The sequence below is a fragment of the Neopsephotus bourkii genome, unplaced genomic scaffold (assembly GCF_033783945.1).
Source record: "Neopsephotus bourkii isolate Nb327-2 ecotype Australia unplaced genomic scaffold, CSIRO-AGI_Nbou_v1 NB_1154, whole genome shotgun sequence".
Classification (NCBI taxonomy): Eukaryota; Metazoa; Chordata; class Aves; order Psittaciformes; family Psittacidae; genus Neopsephotus; species Neopsephotus bourkii.
Genome location: NW_026901640.1, coordinates 1,224,247 through 1,244,865, shown reverse-complemented (window position 1 = coordinate 1,244,865; position 20,619 = coordinate 1,224,247). Strand labels below are relative to the sequence as shown.

At 50.4% G+C, this 20,619-nt stretch overlaps 1 protein-coding gene across 29 annotated transcripts in view; it reads right to left on the bottom strand.

Annotated features, from left to right (window-relative positions):
• Nucleotides 1–13,196: 13,196 nt before the first annotated feature.
• MSI2 (musashi RNA binding protein 2) overlaps nt 13,197–20,619 on the bottom strand; it is a 212,802-nt gene continuing 205,379 nt past the window's right edge. For 7 of the 29 annotated variants that reach the window (XM_061363316.1, XM_061363318.1, XM_061363322.1 and 4 more), the window contains 3 exons: nt 20,198–20,352; nt 18,385–18,462; nt 13,197–16,162 (listed from right to left, as the gene is read on the bottom strand). In XM_061363316.1, the coding sequence (XP_061219300.1) occupies nt 18,421–18,462; nt 20,198–20,352 (197 nt within the window). In that variant the 3' untranslated portion in view covers nt 13,197–16,162; nt 18,385–18,420. Of the gene's footprint in view, nt 16,163–18,384; nt 18,463–20,197; nt 20,407–20,619 lie in introns of those variants that run through there. The other 22 variants (XR_009726918.1, XR_009726921.1, XR_009726924.1 and 19 more) reach the window with 7 other exon arrangements.

Here is a 20,619-nt window from a genome sequence, read left to right as displayed (position 1 = left end):
TGGTTGTGTTCAGTGTTGCTCACCTGTGTGCTGGTCCAGGGCTGATGGGGCAGCCGGTGTTGCGGTGATGGGGATGCAGGGTCCAAGAGCTGTTTTGGGAAGTGGAGCCTTGCAGCGTGCCCAGTCCATGGTGGCCATGCCAGGGTGTTCCAAGCTGGTAGGATGGCACCCTGTGCATGGGTGCAGCATTGGTGCACACCTGTTTAGGGAGGGTGAGACCCTGCACCAGGCTTGGATGCTCTGCAGAGCTTCCTGCCTGCGGATGCTGCCATTCCAGCCCTTGGGGACCGACTGGGTTCTCTCCATCCTCACTGTGATGTGTTAATCTCCCAGGGCAGAGGGGCTGAGGTGGGACATGGCACCTGCACACAACACGCACATAGGGACTAATGAAATCGCTGCTTTCTCTTGGCTTGCTCGAGCTGCATTAATAAGAGCTGACAGGTTTGAAATAGCTGATCTGCGTTGGTTCAGGCTGTGATTGCCGCAATCAGGGCAGCGCCTGGGCCATGGGATTGAGAGTGGGGACTCAGTTTAGGGGTTGGAGCTGTAAAGGGTGGCTCCACTGAAACCAAAGCCTCAGGGGCCAGATGTGGCCAGGGCTGCTCCTGCACTTGTCTGTGTGAGGGAAATTCAGGCTCAAATGAGAGAAGAAACGGCACAACCTGGATAGTTTAGGGCCAGAAGCAGGAGAAGGCGGTGGTTTACACCTTACTGATGTCCCTGGGCTGTGCCTGCTGCCTCCCTGCAGCCACAGCTTCTCTGCCCCCCCTGTGCCAGTGCCTCAGGGAAGAACTGCCTTATATCTAATCTAGGTCTTCCTTCTTAGCTCAGCATCGCATGGCGGGTAGAATCATCCCCTATCTTGAGGTGACCACAGATCTGGCCCCAGATCTGACCCACAACCCCATCCTTGCGAGGAGATGGAAACCCTTGCATCTGCTTGTATGAACAGGGAGAAATGATTTCCCTTCCTCCCCTTTATCTAATGGTTCTACTAAGCCTTTTGCTCAATTTTGGATGATTAAAAGCTCGACAACAGCTTGTTTCATACATGGGAGAGGAGCACGACATATGGTAGTGACAGAGCTGTTCATAAATACCAGTGCTCTTATATGTAAAAAGGAAAATGTGGGAATGCATTGCTAACACCACGAGTGAGGTGTTGGCGAGGGGAGCAGGGGCACCCATGGGTGCAGCCTCAGCGTGGCTGTGTGATGGCACCCGTTGTAGCATTGAGAACTTTAATATTGATCATTTTGTGCCCGATTCCTCAGCCCCCCTCACTGCTCATGTACCCAGGCTGGTGCAGGGGCTGACCTGGGGCAGCAGGATGAGTCCCCTGTGTTGTTAAGACCCCAAATGCTACAAGGGGGCTGTTGGGATCCAGCCATTGGTGCTGGTAGGACCCTGGGTGTGATTTGCTGCAGCAGGTCCCTGCTTTCACACAGACTAGCATGTGCAGAGCAGCAAGGACTCATTTCCCCTTCTCCTCCCCCTCGAATTGAAGCACAAATATGACAAGTGTTATGATTAAGGCTGAGCTGCAGCCCCGAACATCTCTCCCCTTGCAGATTACTATGTAAATCAGCCACTTAATATTGCTGCTTCCCTCCGCTGCGTGTTGTGTGTGAGGGTGAGGATGTGCTGGGTGACAGCCCCAGCCCATGGTGGGTCACACGCTGGCGGGATGAGGGACGCGTGAGCTGTGATGGAGCCGTTCAGACCTGGCTAACGCAAACCTGGGCAAACGAGTCTGCTTCATGGGCCTTTTCAATGGCACCTTGTGTTTTTAACCCAGCACCTCTTGTCTGACAAACCAGGAGAGTTTCCAGTGCTGGGAGATGAAAGCAGCATCCTTGGGGACACTGGGGAGAGGAGCTGTGATGCCTCAATGTGCTTACACCACCCCAAAGTGCCTGCAATAGAAATTACACACATCCCTGCTGCCCTGGATGAGGAGGTGCTTTTCCTGCTGCCCATGCACTGTAAAACTCAGGTTTCCCTGGTAAGAGGTGGTGGTGGGGACATGCATGGGGCTGGGGAGAGGCTGGGCTTCATCCCTGCCCAGCGGGCACCTACAGCCTCGGTGTGCAAACACTTCCCATCCGTGGGCCTGGAGATGGGAAGGGAGGGAGGGTTTGATGGATGAGCAGAGTGAAGAACAGATTTGTTACGTGTCCCAGCTTGTTTCCTCTGGAGCCTGGGCTGCAGCAGAAAGAAGCTGCTGGGGATGGGGGTTACAGCACCGTGAGGCTCAGCTTTGGGGTGCTCCTGGCATCCCCCCCCTTGTGCTTGGTGTGGTCCCATCAGCCTGACAGGTCCTCAGTACCTGCCTCATGTTGCTCGTGTTATTTCATGTCACATCTCTAATGACCCCATGCATGAGGCCACCAGAGCAGTGATGCCCCTGCTGCCTTCCCCTCTGCCTGGGATCTTAGTGTTTAACCTGTGCGTAAATAACTCCCCCCTCCAATACACTGAAGGCTGTTTCTGTTGGGTTTTAATCTCCCTTGTTTGGCTGCTTGCTCTGTAAGAAGATGGAAATAGCAGCAGGATGCGGTGACCTGCGTTGTGGCGTCGATTGCAAAGCTGTGATGATGGAAATGGTTTCACTGTAAAGACGTTGTTAATGAAGGCTCTAAGCAGGGAGGGCGCACCAAGCCCATGCACCTGAGCTCGCCCGGGTTGTGCTGGACCAGCACATCCATCCATCACCTGGATTCACCCGTTGCTGAGATCCCCCCCACTTGATGGCAGCTGCCTGGCAGCTTTGTGCCATTGAAAAGGATCAAACCAAATTAACTTCAAAAAGTCCATGTCTGGAATGTGGCTGCTTCCCTGCTCCCGGGCTGTGGGCGAGGGGGGATCCCAGGGGATGGGACCCCGGGTGGCCATAGACCTTAGGGGTCCTTCTAGAGCTGTTCCTGATGCATCGGCTGTGGTGCTGCTGTCACGGCACAGGGCTGGGGCTGGGGAGCAGGGCCCGGTGCCTGCCGGGAGCATGGGAGCTCAATGGAGCTGCTTGTCCAAGGGAAATGCAAATAGGGGACAATCAGGCTCGGCGATGCGCAGGTCCCAATCAGTGAATAACACTTCACGGCGGCGGCAGAATTGCAGATGAAGCTTTTTAAATAACTTTTTTTTTCCTTGTCAGAACCATTCCTCTGGATTTTTACTGCAAAAAAAAAAAGACAAAACCCCCTCATTTCGGTTTCTATCTCACACAAAGGGCGGCTGCTTTCAGAACCCAGAACCATCGCATCCTCCTGCAAAGGCACCTTTGTCCTTTAGAGCGGCTCCAGCTGCTGGAGGAGGATCCAATGGGAGCATCCCGGGGTGGTCCCTCCATAGGATGCCGCATAGAGCCCCAGCAATGGGAATGAGCACTGCAGGACATGAGAGCAGCAGGTCTGGGACCCGGAGGGTGATCGGGGCTCAGTTGTTGATTGCCATCTGGAATAACTCCTCGCATCATTCCCCCCCCATCCCACACAATTTGCTGCCTGCCTTGGGGAGGGCAGGGGAAGCGCCAGGCTCCATCCCCTGCCTCCTTCTGCCTGATTAAGGGCTGTCAGGGTGATTGATGTGTTCTTGCAGGAGAAGGTGAGTCCCTTGGCTGTGACAGCCAGGAGGAGACCGGCCCTCGCCAGCTCCCTCCCCTTCAAGTCCCTGTAATTTTCCACCCTGGACAATGGCAGGCTGTGCTATGGGGGCTCTGCTCGCCCCTGCGTGTGTCCTGCGAAGGTCAAAGCATCCGAACCTCCCGTGTCCTCCCCAGAACAACCCCTTAGATCCATGGGTAAGGACTGGAGGGGGAGAGAGCTCCATAGCAGAGGTCGGGGCTTGCCCCTTGCTGCAGGTCGCTGTGTGCCTGCGGGGTGAGGGCTCTGCCTGATGGTGATGGATTGGTTCAGTCACTGATGGTGGGAAGGGGTGAGGGTTGTGAGGTCAGGCAGCAAGGAACGCTGTGAGTCCTTGCTCCTCCAGCTGCTGGGCAGTTGGGGTTGGTGACCATTGTGGAACCCATGCTTGGGCATCTCCTGCTCAGGAGGTGAGCTCCTAGGGGCCGGGGTGTCCCTGGCACAATGGGATGCTCAGCCCCAAGGGCTGGATCCCCTGTTACTGCGATGCAGAACACACAGGGTGCTCCCAGATGTGTGTCTTGAGCCAGGGCTGGTGCGGGGTGGTCCCTGGGCTGGTGCTGGGTGTGATCCACCCTTGGTGGAAGGGAAAATGGGGCAGCAGCCATCACCTGAGCTGTTCAAATGAGGGTGCCTGAAACACCCCGAAAGGGAGGACCTGATGGAGCCAGATTGCAGTGGTTGAACACTCCTAATAGAGGACTTCAGGTGCCAGAGCTTGCATAGAAACAGAATAATTGCACTTGGACATGCAGGAACTGAGTAATTTCTGTTGTGCAGCCCCTCAAGTTGTTTATCCCCCCCATCCACTTCACTGCAGGGCTGGTTTGTGTCTCCATCACTGCCACCGGACGGGGCATCCTCAGCATCAGGATGCAGGAGCAGCGAGGTCAGGCCTGCACTTGGCCTTCAGAGGGCAGAGCCAAGGTGAAGCCCTTCAGTGATGGATTGTTTGGCATCTCCTTGGGCAGAGGCTGGTGCTGCTGCAGTATTTATAGCAGATGCTTCTCTCCACTGCACCAGGTGAGTCCTTCCAGCGTCCCCATGGCCGAGCCCTGGGGCAAGGCGAGTGTTTAACGCAGTCTGCATCTGGTCCCTCTGCCTCTGAAGGACACCAACCTCTGGTCCCAACGATGCTGAACCTGCCTGGGCGCACTGAAGTGTTTCCATAGCGGGTAGGTGGGTGCTGAAGCAGGTCAGGATAGGGCCAGTCCCTGCAAATGGATGGTTTAACGTCCTGGTGGGCTCTGGGTGGAAAAAGATGTCAGCAGAGACGGAAAAGGGCCTGTCAGAGGGAAAGGAATGTGCAGTGGAGGTGGCTTTAGTAACACATAAGTGGGTTTTCCCAGCTGTTGGATGCTCGGCTATCTCCAAGGCAGGGAATGCTGAGTGTTTCAGTAATGTGGGGATGTGCTTGGAGAGGTGCTGACTGTCCAGGCTGCTTTGTATGGGAAGAAGTAGGGGTTTGGGATGGGTCTGGGTGTGCTGGTGGAGAGGGACCCCTCACCTGGCTCCCTTGGGCCATCTGGGTGCTGGTGCTGGATGCGCAGAGGAGCTCCCATTGCTCCAATGGGATGTGCTCATCCAGGGCGGGCAGCAGCCCAGCCGAACCCCATAGAGCAGGGAGAACATCTTAGTTAAGTCTTTGCAAAGCCGCAGACAATGCAGGGCGAGCGTGAACAACTGGCATGGAAAATAATTGCACTCCTATTTTCCTCCAGCTTTTCTTATCAACGCCTTTATCACCTTTGGTTTTATTTTACACCTTATTTAGACTTTACTGTAATCCCAGCTATTTCACCACTGACACCTCCTTAATACCCTGTCTAACACCTCTGACACCTCTGGCTAATGCCCAGGCCCTTCTCAGCACGGCAGGAACAGAAAAGAGCTGAAATGGAAAGAGATAGAGAGAGAAATGATTTACTGCCTGTGAATAAGAGCCTTTGAGGAGAAGGGGTGGGGGCCAGCCCCCCCCGTGCAGCTCAGCTTTGGTTTCTGCCCACATTCGTCTCCATCCTCCCATTCCTGATGGCTGGAACACTGTGCAGTGGCTGCTGGGCAGGGAGAAGAGATGGGATTTACTCTTTGAGGGGAAGTGGGACTATAAAGGGTCAACTTAGTGAACTGAAGCAGATGCATTCCCCTTTGGACACCCTGTGCCGAGTTCAGCCCCATCCAAAGCATTCCCTCTCCATGTGTCCTGCTGGTGTTAGTGGGTTTGGTGCTAACTCGAGCACCCACAGCGCTCCAAGCAGGTCTTTGCTGTGGCCAGCACCGAGGGTGCCTTTTGGGGGGTTAATTCTGCTTTTGGGCTGGGGAAGGTGCCGAAAGGATCCCCCCTGTGCAGCAGGTCGCAGGCATCCCTGGTTTTCTGGTCGGGATGCGGGGACACGTGGCTGGGTCCGCAGTGTCCCTGAGCTCTGTTTCAATGCATGTTAATGGTGGGGTCCGGCAGCTCCTGCAGGCAAAGCCAGGAGTTCCCACCTGGAAAAGCTGCCCTCTTCTCCCTCCAGTGGTCTCTGACCTGGAGGGCTCCCATTGCAAGCCCAGCACTGGCAGTAACGCAGCAATACCTCTCCTCTTTAACTTGCCCTGCTCTCCCAGCCTAAAGACTAGGGCTGCATCACCCAGATTTAACTCCCCATTACCCAAACGCCGGCTCTAAAGCAAGGGCTATGGCAGCTTTATTACAGGTTTATTACATGCTAATTCAAGCAAATAAATGTGCTCCAGCTGTGGAGCAAAGGAGATTAATAACCTCGAAGATCACTTGGCTGCTGCAGTGAGTGTCTTGAACAGAGCAGAGTATATTTAGGAAGAGCAACCAGATTAGGCAAAAAGCCCCTTTAATTATTAGTGACACTGTGCAAACTGCATCACACGAGAGGAATATCAACTCCCCAACTCCTGACCCTGGTATTCATCCAAACACTTCCTATCCCAGCAGCACAGGTTGAGCATCAACACATCGCATGGGGCCGGGGCACTGGGCTGGGGTCCCTGCTGTATCAGGGTGTAGTGACCCTGAGGGTGCTCCCACACCTTGGGGTGGTCTCAGTGCTTTCCCCTTCCTCTGCCCAAAGTGTTGGATATTGGGGTTTGTTCTGCAATTGACTTTGACTTCGCATCAGAGTGGATGCTCTGAGCTGCCTTGGTGCTGTAATGGCTTTGTCAGGGGTGTAGCTGTGCTCTGTACCCCTCGGGTGAGGGGCTCTGGGGGTTGTTCTTGTTGTTGGACCTCTCCAAGTGGTCGTTGCCTTCCCATTTGCTGGAATTCGGAGGGATTCTGCACCTCCTGGTTTAGCTTTGGTGTAACTGGGATACTGGGGGGGGGGGGGCTGCTGGAGCGGGGTGTTAAGGAGCTGTGGCTGCCCCATCCCTGGCAATGTTCAAGGCCAGGCTGGACACAGGGGCTTGGAGCAAGCTGCTCCGGTGGCTGCAGCTCCTTTGTCTGCTCCTCCTGTGCTAAATGACACCTGGGTTTGGCCCTGTGTAGGACTTGCTGCTTTCACAGTGCTGGTGATGGCTGCTGCCGAGAGGGGAGCAGGAGATGGGTGCAGGCAGAGTGCTGCAGCACCCATGGACCTGCTGGGCAGCGCTAACGGATGCATCCCCCTGTTTGGGTGGGAATTGTGCCTTTTCACTTGTGCTGCTTGAATGCAGAGGGAGGTTTTGTGACCCTGCCTGGGTATGGGGGGGATCCAAAGGCATCTTCTGCCTTCTCACAAGGGGAAGTGTCCCCTGTGCCGTGTCCTGCGCCCTTAAACCACTGCAGCTGCCCTTGAGCCTGATGGATGGAGCTGCGGCGGCTCCGGCGGAGCAGAGCGGGCACGGAGCACCCATCCGCATCACTCGCTGCTTCCCTCATTATCCCTGATCCCGTTTTCCCCACCGGCCCAGCTGGACACTGCGGATGCGGGTGCCTGGGGGATGCTCGGGGGGTGTCACTGCACGGGGAGGGTCCCCAGGGTCCATCAATGGGGACACCGTGGGTCCAAGCCACCCTTTGGAAAGCAGCGCATCAGGAATGTTCTCCTGGCCCTGTGCTTCCTGCTCTCCGTGTGCAGAAGGCAGCCCTTCCGCCTTCAAACAGCGTCTATTCTATGTAGAGCAAGCAAAGAATGATGTGTTAAATACAGCCCGGGCTGAAGCTCTGAATCAAATCAATTCCCTTTTCTGATTCCCCGAGCTTTTGAATCCCTGAGCCCTGCCGCAGGATTGTTCGCACAAGAATAGGGCAGAAGGAGCAATCCTTTCGTGTCACTATTGAATCAATTATTTTGCCTCTTGATTTTGTATGGAGCGGGCCGCGCTGATTGCTGATGGCACCGCATTGTTCTGTGCCGGCTCGGGGAGGGATGCCTGCATCTCCCGCTCGCCACGGCCGGCGGCTGGGACCTCGTTTGAGCCTGATGGATGCGAACGGCACAAAGGGGGAGGCTTTGCACCCAGAGCTGCCTTTGCTGGTGCAGCAAAGGGTGACGGGGCTGGGATGCGCTGGTGCCCTTCCTGTGCCTGACCTGCTGCTGGCCGCGCTCCTGGGACGCTCCTGCCTGGATCGATAGGGCCGGCGTGGGGAGGCTGCATTTACACAGTGTCACAGGCATCGACATTGACAGCTCGGGTGCGTGTCCTTCGGGCTGCCAGCACCGGGTTATTGATGCCCCAGTGGCTGCCTGAGCCCCATGTTAAGGGCTGGGGTGTGTGTGTGTCACTGGTTGCTTGAGCCCGGTGTCCAGGCAGGGATGCTGAGCACAGCCCTGGCTGCTGCATCCCAAGGGGTTTGCTAAGAAAAGGAATCTTGTTCTGCCCCAGCTGCCAAACCGCACAGAACGGCCCCTTCAATGACAGGGTAAGAAACAGCAGCAGTTACCTCTGTTTTCCCATTGAGAGGCAGGCACCAGCACCCTTCCCACCTTGCTTGTCCTCCTGTATCCCTGGCTAATGCCACCCTCGTTTTGTGGCAGCCTGGAGCTGGGGACGAGGCTGTTACTCCTGCTGAAGTGCATGGTTGGATTGTCATTGCCTTACACGGGACAGGGATGGGATGGGAGGAGGGATCCTGGGCACAGGGCTCGCCGGCACCACGGGTGCATCCCATGTGGCACTGAGGATGCGTTGCACCCCCAGGTTCATTTAAACTCAATCCAACAGCATCACTGTAGCTCCTGGGGAAGGTCAGGCTGTAGGATTAGTGCTGGAGATGCTGCAAGTGATGCTTCTGTGTTTGCTCTCATCTCTCCATGGCTGTCTCGAGACGGGGTCTCTCTGTTAATGCACGTTTCAGTCTCCACTGCCTCTTTAACCTGGTGTTAATCAGCAGGGATGTGCCCGAGCATCGCCAGCCCCATCATGGTTTAGGTACCAGTGTCTGTGAGGTCAGGCCGGGTGCTGGGGACCCACCTCGCTGGGATGGAGTGGTTTTGGGGACCAGGCTCCTCCACTCACACCATAAAGACACTTGAATCGTCTTTGTTCCCCCTGCAGATGAGAAATGATGGAGCGAGAGATGCAAGCCTGGCCCGTGGGAGCCACTGCGGATGACAGCCACTGCCATGGAGGTAAACAGCAGCTTCGACTGGCTCGGGAATGAAGGTATTGGTGCCCTTAGCAAATAGCAGGTGAATGACAAGTAGCTCTCCATACACAGAGCAGCCATCAGCTCGTGGCCTGCTGAGACCCACAGCCAGGCACCCTTGGAACGGGGAGCCTGATGGAATTGCCCATGTCTTGTATCATGAATGCAGGACGGGGCAAAGGGAGGGGTTTGGGGTGTGAGGTGTCTTTAGGCTCAGTTTCAGTGCTCTTGGGTGGTACCCAGGCTCGTGCCCACGGCAGGGATCGATGCCCTGCGGAACAAATGAGCTTTAAAAACCTCTGATTTTATTATTCGTTATTAGCAACGAGGCGGCCCTTGTAAATAACCATGAAAGGGAGTGCTTAAGCTCGTAATTAATAAGTGCTGGCTTGGTTTCTGCTAATGAACTACAGCTCAAGATGCTGATGGGGGATACAGAGCTCTGCTGCAACAGTGGAGGGTGCTGGTGCAGGTCAATAAAGCCGTGTCCCAGGACAGGCTGTGCCATGGGGCTTTATCCATCACACAGCTGTGCCCCATGGGGCAGGTTTGGAGGGCTCCGGGGCACAGGATGGGGATGCAGGGGCTCAAAAGCCTCCTGTGGGTACCGCAGTGCGGTGGTACCATGCCCGGCTGCGGGTTCTATGGCAAAACCCCAAAGAGCCCCGGCTGCCTCCTGAAAGCCATCGTTATGGCTGGGTCATAAATGTTTATGACGGGAGGGAAAAGCAGTAAATCACATTTACAGCCCTTGTTTGCTTTAGCGGGGCACTAATTTGACAGGGCAGGGAACTTTGGGCTTGTTTTACAGCCGGTTCCGGCTGCCGCTGGGCGCAGGGGCTGGAGGCGAGCTCAAAACTGGGGTTTTATTCCGGAGCCAGCCCCTGCGACCGCTTCAGTGCCGCTGTCGGGGCCCCGGGCCCTGCTCAGCGCACACAACCCAGCACATAGCGCGCTCATAATTCACTAATGTTTGCTGAATGACAGGGTTAAGTGGCTGCTATTCCCGGCCTCCCACCACACTAATGTACTCCAGACCCGCGCTCCCTTCCTTCTGGCTCGCAGTCAAACGCTTTCCTGCGGCCCTCGCGGTGCCGGGCTCCTTCCACCCCCAATGAGCACCACTTCCAAAATGGTTTTCATTTGGGTTTGCTCATCTCGTGTTCCCCTCCCTGCTCCACTCATCAGCAGCCCCATCACGGGCTGCGCGCTGCCTGCTTCCCATAGAGGAAGGAGCCCGGCCCGGCACGAGCCCAACGGAGCCCCCGGCGCTGCTATATCCCCCCCCCCCCGGACCCCATGGAAGGGATGGACCTGGAGGTGATGCCCTTGGAGGTGTGAGTGGGGCTGGACCGTTCCCTCCATCCCAGGCCAAACCCACATCCCTGCCTGTGGGATCCTTGTCATCCCGGATGGAATAAGGTGAGTACTTAAGGTAGGAGGAAGGGGGTTTGGTGCTACAGTCCAAACACCAAAGCAAAACATCCTCCGGTGGGACAGCCGAGCTGGGACGAGGGATGTGCATTGCTCTTAATGGGAAAAATAAGCAATGAGCATTTGCACGGGGCCAAGGAATTTATCCAACTGGATTGGGAGCACGTTGCCATCCCCTGCCCTTCCTGGAAGCGGGATGAGCGCTGCCGCAGCAAGGATGAGCTCGCATCCCAGCTCTGCTGCCTTTTGTCATAGAGGCCTGGAGTTCAGCCCTGGATGGGGAGGTTGGGGCTGTTTTCCCTTCTCTCCTGTGTGAGGTTTATTCTCTCCTTTCTCAGCAGGGCCCTGAGCCCCCCAGACATGGGTTAGGAAGAGGATTTTGAGTGAAATCCATTAAAAAAGGTGACATTTTCACTCGCATCCACATCCCCCTTAATCTGGACTTGCTCCAGGGAAGGACACACTCCCTGGGGCAGGGATGTGATGCCAAAACGGTGCCTCATGGTGCACACTACAAGGGATTAGACTTGGAGCACTGGGAAAGGGGCTGAGGGCAGGGATGTGCTGGTCCAGCCCTGCCCTATGGGAGCAGGCAGGATGATGGGGCTGTGCACCGGCATCCCCCCAGGAATTTCACCCCCAAAATGAAAGGGACTCCAGGGATCTGTTCAAAACAGTTTATTGTATTTTTTGTCAGACAAACACATTGATTTCTGGACCACAGTAGAGGATGGAAACCTTTCACAAACTTATTTATTTGAAAATACAAATATAAAATTATACTTTCCACATCTGTGATGTGAGAGACCCCCATCCACATAGTATTTTACAACAGGGCTTTAGAAAGCCATACACAGAGACCTGAAAGATGCTTGATATATATAGATACATATATATATGTATATATATAAAAAAAAAGTCACTACCAAAGTTCTCATCAGTTCATACTAAAGTATAAAAGGAAGGGCTAGGCCTGCCACTGTGCCATAGTTTATTTAGGTACATTTATGACCACCTGAAATGCTTTAGACTTGCATCCTAGTACTGATGGAGTTCAGACCTCGCACAACAGGGGATGATGGGGGGGTTGCTACCTACGACGGTCGACGCGACACACGAGCCCGCGCGCGGTGTTACGGGTAGGGACGGAGCCGGGACTGCCCCTCGAGACAACACGGTCGGACTGGTTGGGACCCGAGATCACGAGGATTTGCTTTCTCAAACTACTCTTTTTTGTGAGTATTTTCCCATTTTTGGTAATTTAAATTACAGTATTAAAGTATTGCTTAGCTTACACAGAATCGCCTCGCGTGGTGCTCGCACGCGGCAATGGGCTTGACTCGGATTCTGTACGTATGAAACTCTACAGTGTCTGTGCGCAGACTGGGATCTGCCGGTGTGTCTTCGATGCATCCTGTCTCTTCACCTTACACTAACTTCACTTCTCTGTTTTGAACTAATTCACTTAAAAAAGAGAAAAAAAACAACCCCAAACCACTAAAACAAAGTGAAAATTCCACCCAAGAGACATTTCCATAGCATAAAAGACAGCTATGAGTTAGTGTTGTTTGTTTTTGTAAACAGTTTCATATGCAATATCATACATAACCATGGCTGGCCTTCAGTAAAAATGCAGTAAACTATATTGCTTTATTATTGATTATGTTGCATTGAGTGAATGGCAGAAACGAAACAGGAAGGTAACTGTGGCTGGAGTCGCTAGCCCTCATTCACACTACAGATGAAAACAGCATCCTAGGCTTCCGAGCGGGGAAGAAAAGAAACGTGAACACCTTTCAGGTCGGTATTACCAACAACGATGGTTGAACTAGCCTAGCAAAGATGTGTAACATTCACTGCTGTACAATGGAAAAAGAAATCAACTTACAGCAAAGAGAGCCATGCTACCTTAAAGTCCAAGCTACAAATTCAACTTAGAATGAACAATGATGGAGGAGAGAAAAACTAAAACAGGACAGATCAGGCTTCGTTTTAATCAAGCCCGTGGCAAGGGACTGCTTCAGTTTGAAGGGGAGGGTACCCGAGCTCTTGGGCTTGCTCTTAAATGTCCCTTGTGTTTGGGATACAGCCCATCCCACGGCACGGGAGTGCTGGCCAGGGGATGACCCCCCTTGCAGTGCTTTGGGTGCCCATTTCATCCAGCTTAAGATGGAACTCTTGCTCTTTTTGGTCACTCTGAGGGTAACAGGATGCCGAGAAGGGCAACATCCCTCAGGCTGAGCCTTCCCTCGCTGCTCTTGACTAAAACAAAGGTGAAACTGCACCTTTGTGCCAAAAAAAATTGATCCAAACTCCCTAAACAAAGAAAGAATAAACCAAAACCCCCTTCGAAATGGATCTCTAGATGAGCTGGGGGGGACTAACGTGAACCTTAAGTCTAGGTAGCCACATCAAAACATATCGGATTCCACGACATTTGTGCTATGGGCCACTGGGACTTCTCAAAAGGTATATAAACATCTAAAACATATTCACACAGATTAGCAATTTCTTTGAGCATTCTTAAAAAAATATGGTTTTATTTTTTGTTTTTCTCTTAGTAAAATCGTTTTTAATATACCGTGCCTCCCTCTGTTAAAAAATAAACTAAAAAAATCCAGTTTTGCATATCTAGCATTAGCATTTAAGGTAGTATGGCACATCCCCTCTCAACGTCAAGGGGGGGATCTACAAATGCCTTAAAAGAGTTTGCCAGCATTTTTTAACATTGTGAGACCTTTGGTTAGTTGAAACCGCATCAGATCAGCAAAAGAAAGAAGAAACCAAGGAAATCAAGGAAATCAAAGAAAAAAAGGAGGAAAAAAAGGAAAACCTTCCCAAAATTATTAGCTTTTTTTTTTTTTCCTTAAATAAGAGAAAGTTCTATCCTTACTGGTCCTAAATCTGAATAACTACATCTAAATTTATAACCTTAATTACGATACACCTACCAATATGTACTAGAAGAGGAAGAGAGAAAGAGGGGGGGAGAAATTCACTACACTAGCATCAGGACAGCACTCTTACAAGATAGCATTTTATACACTATTAACATACAACAATGATCAACAAAGAAGAGTCTATGAGGTGACAGGGAATGGAGAGGAAAACCAACTGGTAGTACAGTACATCATCAACATTGACAAAATAGCAAAAAAAAATTCCCTGACAGTACACTGAATACCAGGGAATTTGGTTTGTAGGTTGGTTGTTTTTTTTTTTTGTATTTTTTTTTAACATTTTTATTTTTTAAAGAATTGTTTCATTTCTTTTATTACTTGATCAAGTCTCAAGAGTTAAAAAGCGTCCAGCATTTTGCTTAAACCTGGTTGTTCGGAAATAAGAAAAAAAAAACCTAAAAGATCACATAAAAAGCATGACTCTTTCTCTTTTTTTTTTTTTCTTTTTTTCTTTTTTTTTTCTGTTGTTTAAAAACAAGAAAAACCAAGGATTTCTCCTCTCGGTTCGCAGTATGGTGCCTTGTTTTTGTTACAGATGCCTTGCTCTACCTTGTCTAGTGAACGTCTACGTTAAGTCTACTCGTTAGTAAAGGTTACAAAAATAGGAGTGCAGCAGCTCTTGTTAACAAATGTCGCATTCAGTGTCTTGTACTGCCTGTACCTAAAGTACCAAGTTTATAAACGTAACAAGATAAAAAAATAGCAAGAAACCCCTTGTCCAGAGTAGGTTAAAAAAAGAAGAACTCTATCCGCGCTACAGTATGTCCGTAATGCCACCTCGACCAGGCTGTACTTCTAGGTTTGCTGTTTGCAGGCCCTAGCGACCCATATTACAAAACTTAAATTAAAAAACATCCTTCATTAAGTTTCCTCCCCCGACAGAGGACCATTATATATAACAGCCAAATATTAAACATGTGCAAATAGGAAACTGTCAGTTTTTCCCCTACCAGTCACAGTGCAATGATGTTTTATAGTTATTTATTTTTTTCTTTTTTTTTTTTTTTAATTCTGTTTATAACTACAATAAATTAAAAAAAAAAAAAGGAAACAACAACAACAACAAAAAAAAAAAATCTTCCGTTGCTTCTAGGGTGAAACTTGTAGCACTGAGGTATTCCCAAAAAAAAAACAAAACCCAAAAAACCACAACTGAAAGTTGCTTTCGTAATTTGTTACTACGGAAAGTAATGGATGAAACAGGTAACCATGCAAGCTTGGAAGCTGCTCTGCCCGCAGTAGTGAGTGAGGAGGAGGAGGAAGGACCTCACCTCCACCCAGGCTACCCAGAGCAGCTGAAATGACTGGACAGCAAGTTGATCGAGTTGAAAACAACTTAAAAAACCCCCAGAATGAAAGGTGTGCTTTGAACCGTAAATGCATTAAATAGGACCAAAAACCAATAAATCGTAGCTTCTTTTTTTTTTTTTTTCAGTTTTGGGGAAAAAAAAAAAAAAAGCAAGTTTTGAAATGAAAATAACCAATACCACTAGACTGTTCCTTTGTAAGCTGTGCACGTCTGATAGCGAAGATGCTGGTATGATGCTAGGAGAGCTGGAAGGTCTACCATGCCTACGGAGCAAGCCGAGCAGTGTGTGCATCACCTACCTCCCGCGGGCCAGCGCCGGTGGCCGGCAAACCTCTTAACACATTGTCTCTTTTCTTCCATTTGTTTCATAGAGAAACTGCCTTAGGCTGACTCCATCACAAAAATAGGTTTGTATTTCTCTTTCTTAATAGTTTCTATGTAGTTAATGGAATTGTATTTACAGTATTTTTCTTTTTTTTTTCTTTTTTTTTTTCAGAATTCACGATTTCAAAAAACCTTATATCACCTCTTTCAACAAAAAAAAGCACTTATAGAAAAAAAGGACGCACAAAAAGTTTGTAGTCCTTGCCTTATTGCCCAAAATAGAGAGAATTATAGGTTAAAGAAGACACCACAAATGAAAAGAAGGGCTAGAGAACCTGCTGCTCACCCGTGCCCCCCCCGTGCCCTGCAAGGCCACCCCGTAACCGTGCCTGCCGCCGGCTGCGGAGCTGGTACCAGCGGCTGAGACTCCTGTCACCATCTCAGCATCCTTTAAGCAACAACAACTACGTAAAACAGAAGGGACAAGGAGGGGAGGTGGGAAAGAAAAAATGAAAGAAACCTCTTAATATAAACAGTTACACTATGGTTAGGCTCTTGCTAGATACACAAAGAATTAGAACTACGTGGCTACAAGACTATGTCAAAACGCTATGAAAAAAACGTGGTTTGGAGAGGTTTAAAAAGGGGGGGGGGGAACCCATCAAGAAAATAAAACGACCAAGAAATGGGTTTTATATACATACTTTTAAAAGCTGTTGTTTTTATAGTACAGCAGATTCATGAGATGATGAGAGAGATTTGTTTTGTTTTTAGACAACCTAAGTCCGTCGAGTGCCACCTCCAGTTTGCGTTACTGGTGATGATGATGTGCTCAAAGTCTGATGAGATCACCCCAACGTGGGCCCCGTCAGAAACTTCGCCCCGTCTTGCCCGGACATCCAGAGAGACTCTGCAGGGAGGAGAAGGGAGACCCAGGACATGGAGTTAGTCGAGGTCAAGTAAGGGTTTTTAACCCCCCCCATTGCTTCTAGATGTTCTGCAAAGCCGCAGCGTGCTCTGATCCACACTAAGGGTGAACTAGAGCGACACGGCTGAAATGCAATGGCATTCCCAGCTCTGGGAATGTGTTTAATGTATCGACTGGTCTTACTTTCCAGCCCTGTGGAGAGCAGCCTGGACTCCAGGCAGGATGGGGTTAGCTGTGTGCCAGTCTGCTTTCGGAACAATAAAATGCAGCCTGATATATCAGAAGGACAAAGCCTGTTCCTTGGGCATCTGTTACAGCCAGGAATTTACACAGCTTGGCTAAAATGGGGTTTTTCTAAAGGCACAGCTAAAGTACTTGGAAAGTAACAACTTTGACATGGGTACACTGCAGCGCTGACGATTATTTTGCAACAGAAGCTTCAGGATCTAAAGCTCTGTTCCTAGAGTGCTTAATGTTGGGATGGAAATAAATAGCAGGGGACCAGCTCTGCAGCAGCCCTTGCAGGGCTGGCTATGGCCAGGACTGGTCGCTCATTTTTGGTACCCTGGTCACTCACTTTTGGGGATCACCTCCAAAACCACCCCCAGGTGTCTGTGCCCAAGGTGAGGTGCCACCAGCACCCACAGGTCTACGGGAATAGCCACATCTTGCCCCAGGGACCCACAGCTCAGCCGAATCCATCCTCTACAGCCGCATCCTGCCCCAGGGCAGCAGAGGGACCAGACGCCTCGGGATGCACCACCACAATAAAGATTTCAAATTCAGTGGTCCTTGAAGAATTAATAATAAGGCTCATTTCCTCCTTGCAAAAATCTACTTTAATTAGTAATGAGCACCATTAAAAGCACTTTCTGGTTTTAAGCCATTAATGGTTTGGATCTTAATACTGGCCAGTAAATGATGGTTACAGTTTGATGTGCTGTGGTAAGTGTAAAATGATTACAATACATTAGTATGATGAGCACTGCCTTTATTGCAGCGTTGTTAGCGTGTGTTAGGCTGAGGTCTCCCACCGGTGGGGTGTACCACTGTGGTATTACAACACCTGACGGCCTGGGAAAGGTGAAGGGTTCTAACAAACTGATCCCTGAACACACACTGATACATGCAAATAATAACAGGGATCAAAGCAAAAGTGCTCGAGCCGCTTTCTTTCCCATAAAAAATACTACCTGGTGGAGCAAATCAACTAATGGCGCAATTTCAGGTAATCTGGGGTGTGTGTGAGTGGGTCAAGAGCAAACAGAAACCCCCTTTATCCACTAGTATTTAGATATAAATCTATTTCTATGTGATTTAAAGCCTCCGAATGTTTTCCGCAGTTCCCAGCCCCTTGACTAAGTGTAATTCTAATTCCATGTGCTGATTTTGAATGTAAAGCATGTGACATCGATCAGGACGTGCTGGGTAAAAGGCAGAGCAATTACAGCTCTCGCATCCATCACATTTGTCTGTCTGGACTAAGAGCTCTAAAGGGAAACCCGTGCTGTTTCACGGGGGTAACTTCTGCTTTACCGAGTGACTTCCCTCATCTCTTACTCCCGGGGTAAGAGTATTTATTTGCAAGGATGAACATGCCAAAGGCCAGGAAAATAAAATAATAATAATTAAACATTTAATTAACTCAAGCTTAGTTCAAAGGGGAGGAAACTGGCGGCGCTCCAAGGGGGCATTACACAGGTAATGGCTTTCATTTCATTTGCTTAGGTTTCATTTTTGGCTCAATCTTGATAATCGCTTTACGGTTACTAGTTCCAATGTTATCTTTTAGCTCTAATATCGGGTACGGCACTTAATTCAGAATGATGGGTGCTCTGTAATAAGGCACTAGGGCTTGTCTGTTTTTAGAGCAGGATCTATAACCCCAATCAGGATGCCGTCAGCTGGCACTTGGTTGTTTCCCCACTGGATTTTGGGATCAGTCTGTGTTCTGTGGGGCTTTTGACTCTCTAAATTGTTGCACTAAGTGCCACGGCTATGAAAACGTGACTTTTGGGGGGTTTAGCTCCCAATTTGCCTTCCAGTTTCCAACCCAGGAGATCGATCTGAGTAACACAAATCACAGAAAGGAATGATTAAAGGCCAAGGAAAGACAAAATGGAGATAAAAAAACTGTTCACTTAAAGTAAATATAGGGGAGATGGTAGTTTAGCACAAAGTACAAATGGTATATACTGTAATACCTCCAAGTGAGATGGCAACCAACCATGTGTAACGTTTCAATGGTATCCATTTGTAAAAGCCGTTGCAATCAAAGGGCCCTAAAATTGCACAATTGTTAAGTTCATCAGTGCTCGGTACACGGGAACAGCTGATTATTAATTTTGCCAAGAAATTATCACAGGACTTGAAAGGACTGTGTTGCCAGCATGAATAGGTATCTCCAGGAGCTGTTCTGGTCACCAGGGACTGGGTGTGCTGCACCCTAGGGTTACCTTTCCAAGACCATCATCTTCTCATTCCCCCAAAACCAAGCTTTGGGTTTTCCCTTCTTTCTTTTTCAACCAGAGTTAGTAAATGGCGAGTGTTAAAGAAAGATATACAGAAAAAAAGCTACAGGACTCTTTGCAGTTATTGGGGGAATTAAGAGGCTGCCAATCTGCAAGTCAAATACAGAATAGTTCTTTGGAGAAGTGTTAGTGCAGACAAATCCGGGCTCCCAGGCTTGTACCTCGTATCCTATTACTTGAAAGATCAGGATGTTGCTGAGGTCAAAGTGCCCAAGTTTTCAAGAACAAACAGGTCTCTCTCTTCAGGTGAAAAACGGAAATAAGAGGTGTTGGAAGTGGTGAGAGACGGCAGTTTAAACTGATGCAGCTCTGAGCAGAGCAGTCAAATTCCCTGTTTGGTACTAGAATTGATCCTGAAGGGGTTGTCAAGTCCCTGGTGTGACCATGGGAGGGGCAGGACTGGGATGGGAACTGAGCGCAGGGTCACCAACGGAGGGTTTTGTCTTTTGGGGCACTGGTTGCTTATAGAGTAAGCATAGCAAACCTCAGGAACTTTGTCTGCACTACGCTCCTGCGTTCCCCACTCATCCAATGGGGTCAGAGAGTGAAATCCTCTGCTCAGGCTGAGGGATTTGGGGGGAGCCCTCTGTACTTTACCATAAGAGGAAAAAAACCCTCATTGTTTTACTACAGGAAGGGAAACAACTTCAGCTGCAGTTGTTCTGTTTGGGAGACTGACAGCCACCAAAGAGGGCCAACCACATTCATGCTAACACACACAGGTAAAACAGCACGATCCGAAAACCAGCATGCAGCTCTGTTAAGCAGATCTCATTGCCCTCATTAGTGCGGCTGCAGACCCACGCGTCAGGCAGGAGGCACTTTCCCAACGACTTGACAACAGAGTGGAAGCGACTTGCTTGTAACCTGCAGGATTTAAGGATGCTGCACCCGGCTGGATGTGACACAGGAGGTCAGCAAACGCCAGCATCCATCCCAGTGCATGGGGATGCTGCAGTTATAGGGATGAGCAACAGGCAGTGGTGGGATAGCCATCCCCTCACTGGGGTGACTGTCGGCTACCCTGGGGTCCTGCCAGCCAAATAAACAAGCTCCTTTTCCCAGCCAAATGAATGAACCCCTTTTCCCAGCTAAATTAATGAGCCCCTTTTTGCTTGTTTAAGTGGGAGCAGGGACCAGTGCGCTGTCTACAAACAGGCACATCAGCTGGGATGGGTGGTTGGGCCGATATAAAGCCCCTGTAGGTAAGCAGGAACTTTAAAGCCCATAATTATTAACCATTTCCTTTTGAAACGAGTCAAATCAGAAGACACCAGACCGGTGCTTCCAGTGCGGATGGTACCTGGGATAGCACAGCCTGTTGGCATCTCCAGTTGGGCGCAGCTCTAGCAGGTTACAGCAAGGTGCTACCACGCTCGCCATCAGGTCACAGTTACCCAACACCCCCCTTACCCCCATCATTAAACAAAGACCCCCCCCCCCCTTGATCATGACCCAGTGTCGCCGGCGCGCACGCGGTACTTACGGCGATGCCGTGGCCGAAGCCGGAGCCCGGCTGCGGGCTGGCGGCGCTTATGTAGTTACCCACGCCGGAGTCCTGGCTGGCCGTGCCGTAGAGATCCGCGACGGGCCCTGGGCTGTTGGCCCCGGGGAAGCCTCCGGGTCGGGCTGGGTTGGAGCCTGCCGGGGAAGCGGGTGCGCCAAAATTCGGTTGAGCACTGTAGCTATTCAAGACTGGTGTGCAGAGAATAAAGCTGGGTATGAGGCCAGACGCCGGGCATGCACCGTTATTACAAAGCCAAACACCAGAATAAACAGCCTAGGCCCAACTTCTAACACTTAACCAAGGCCATGCGATAGGAGAGCAAGTACTGGATAAGAGTCAGCCCGTACTACTACGAAGCTTAGAGCTCCAAAAATATATATATATATGGATATATATGAAAA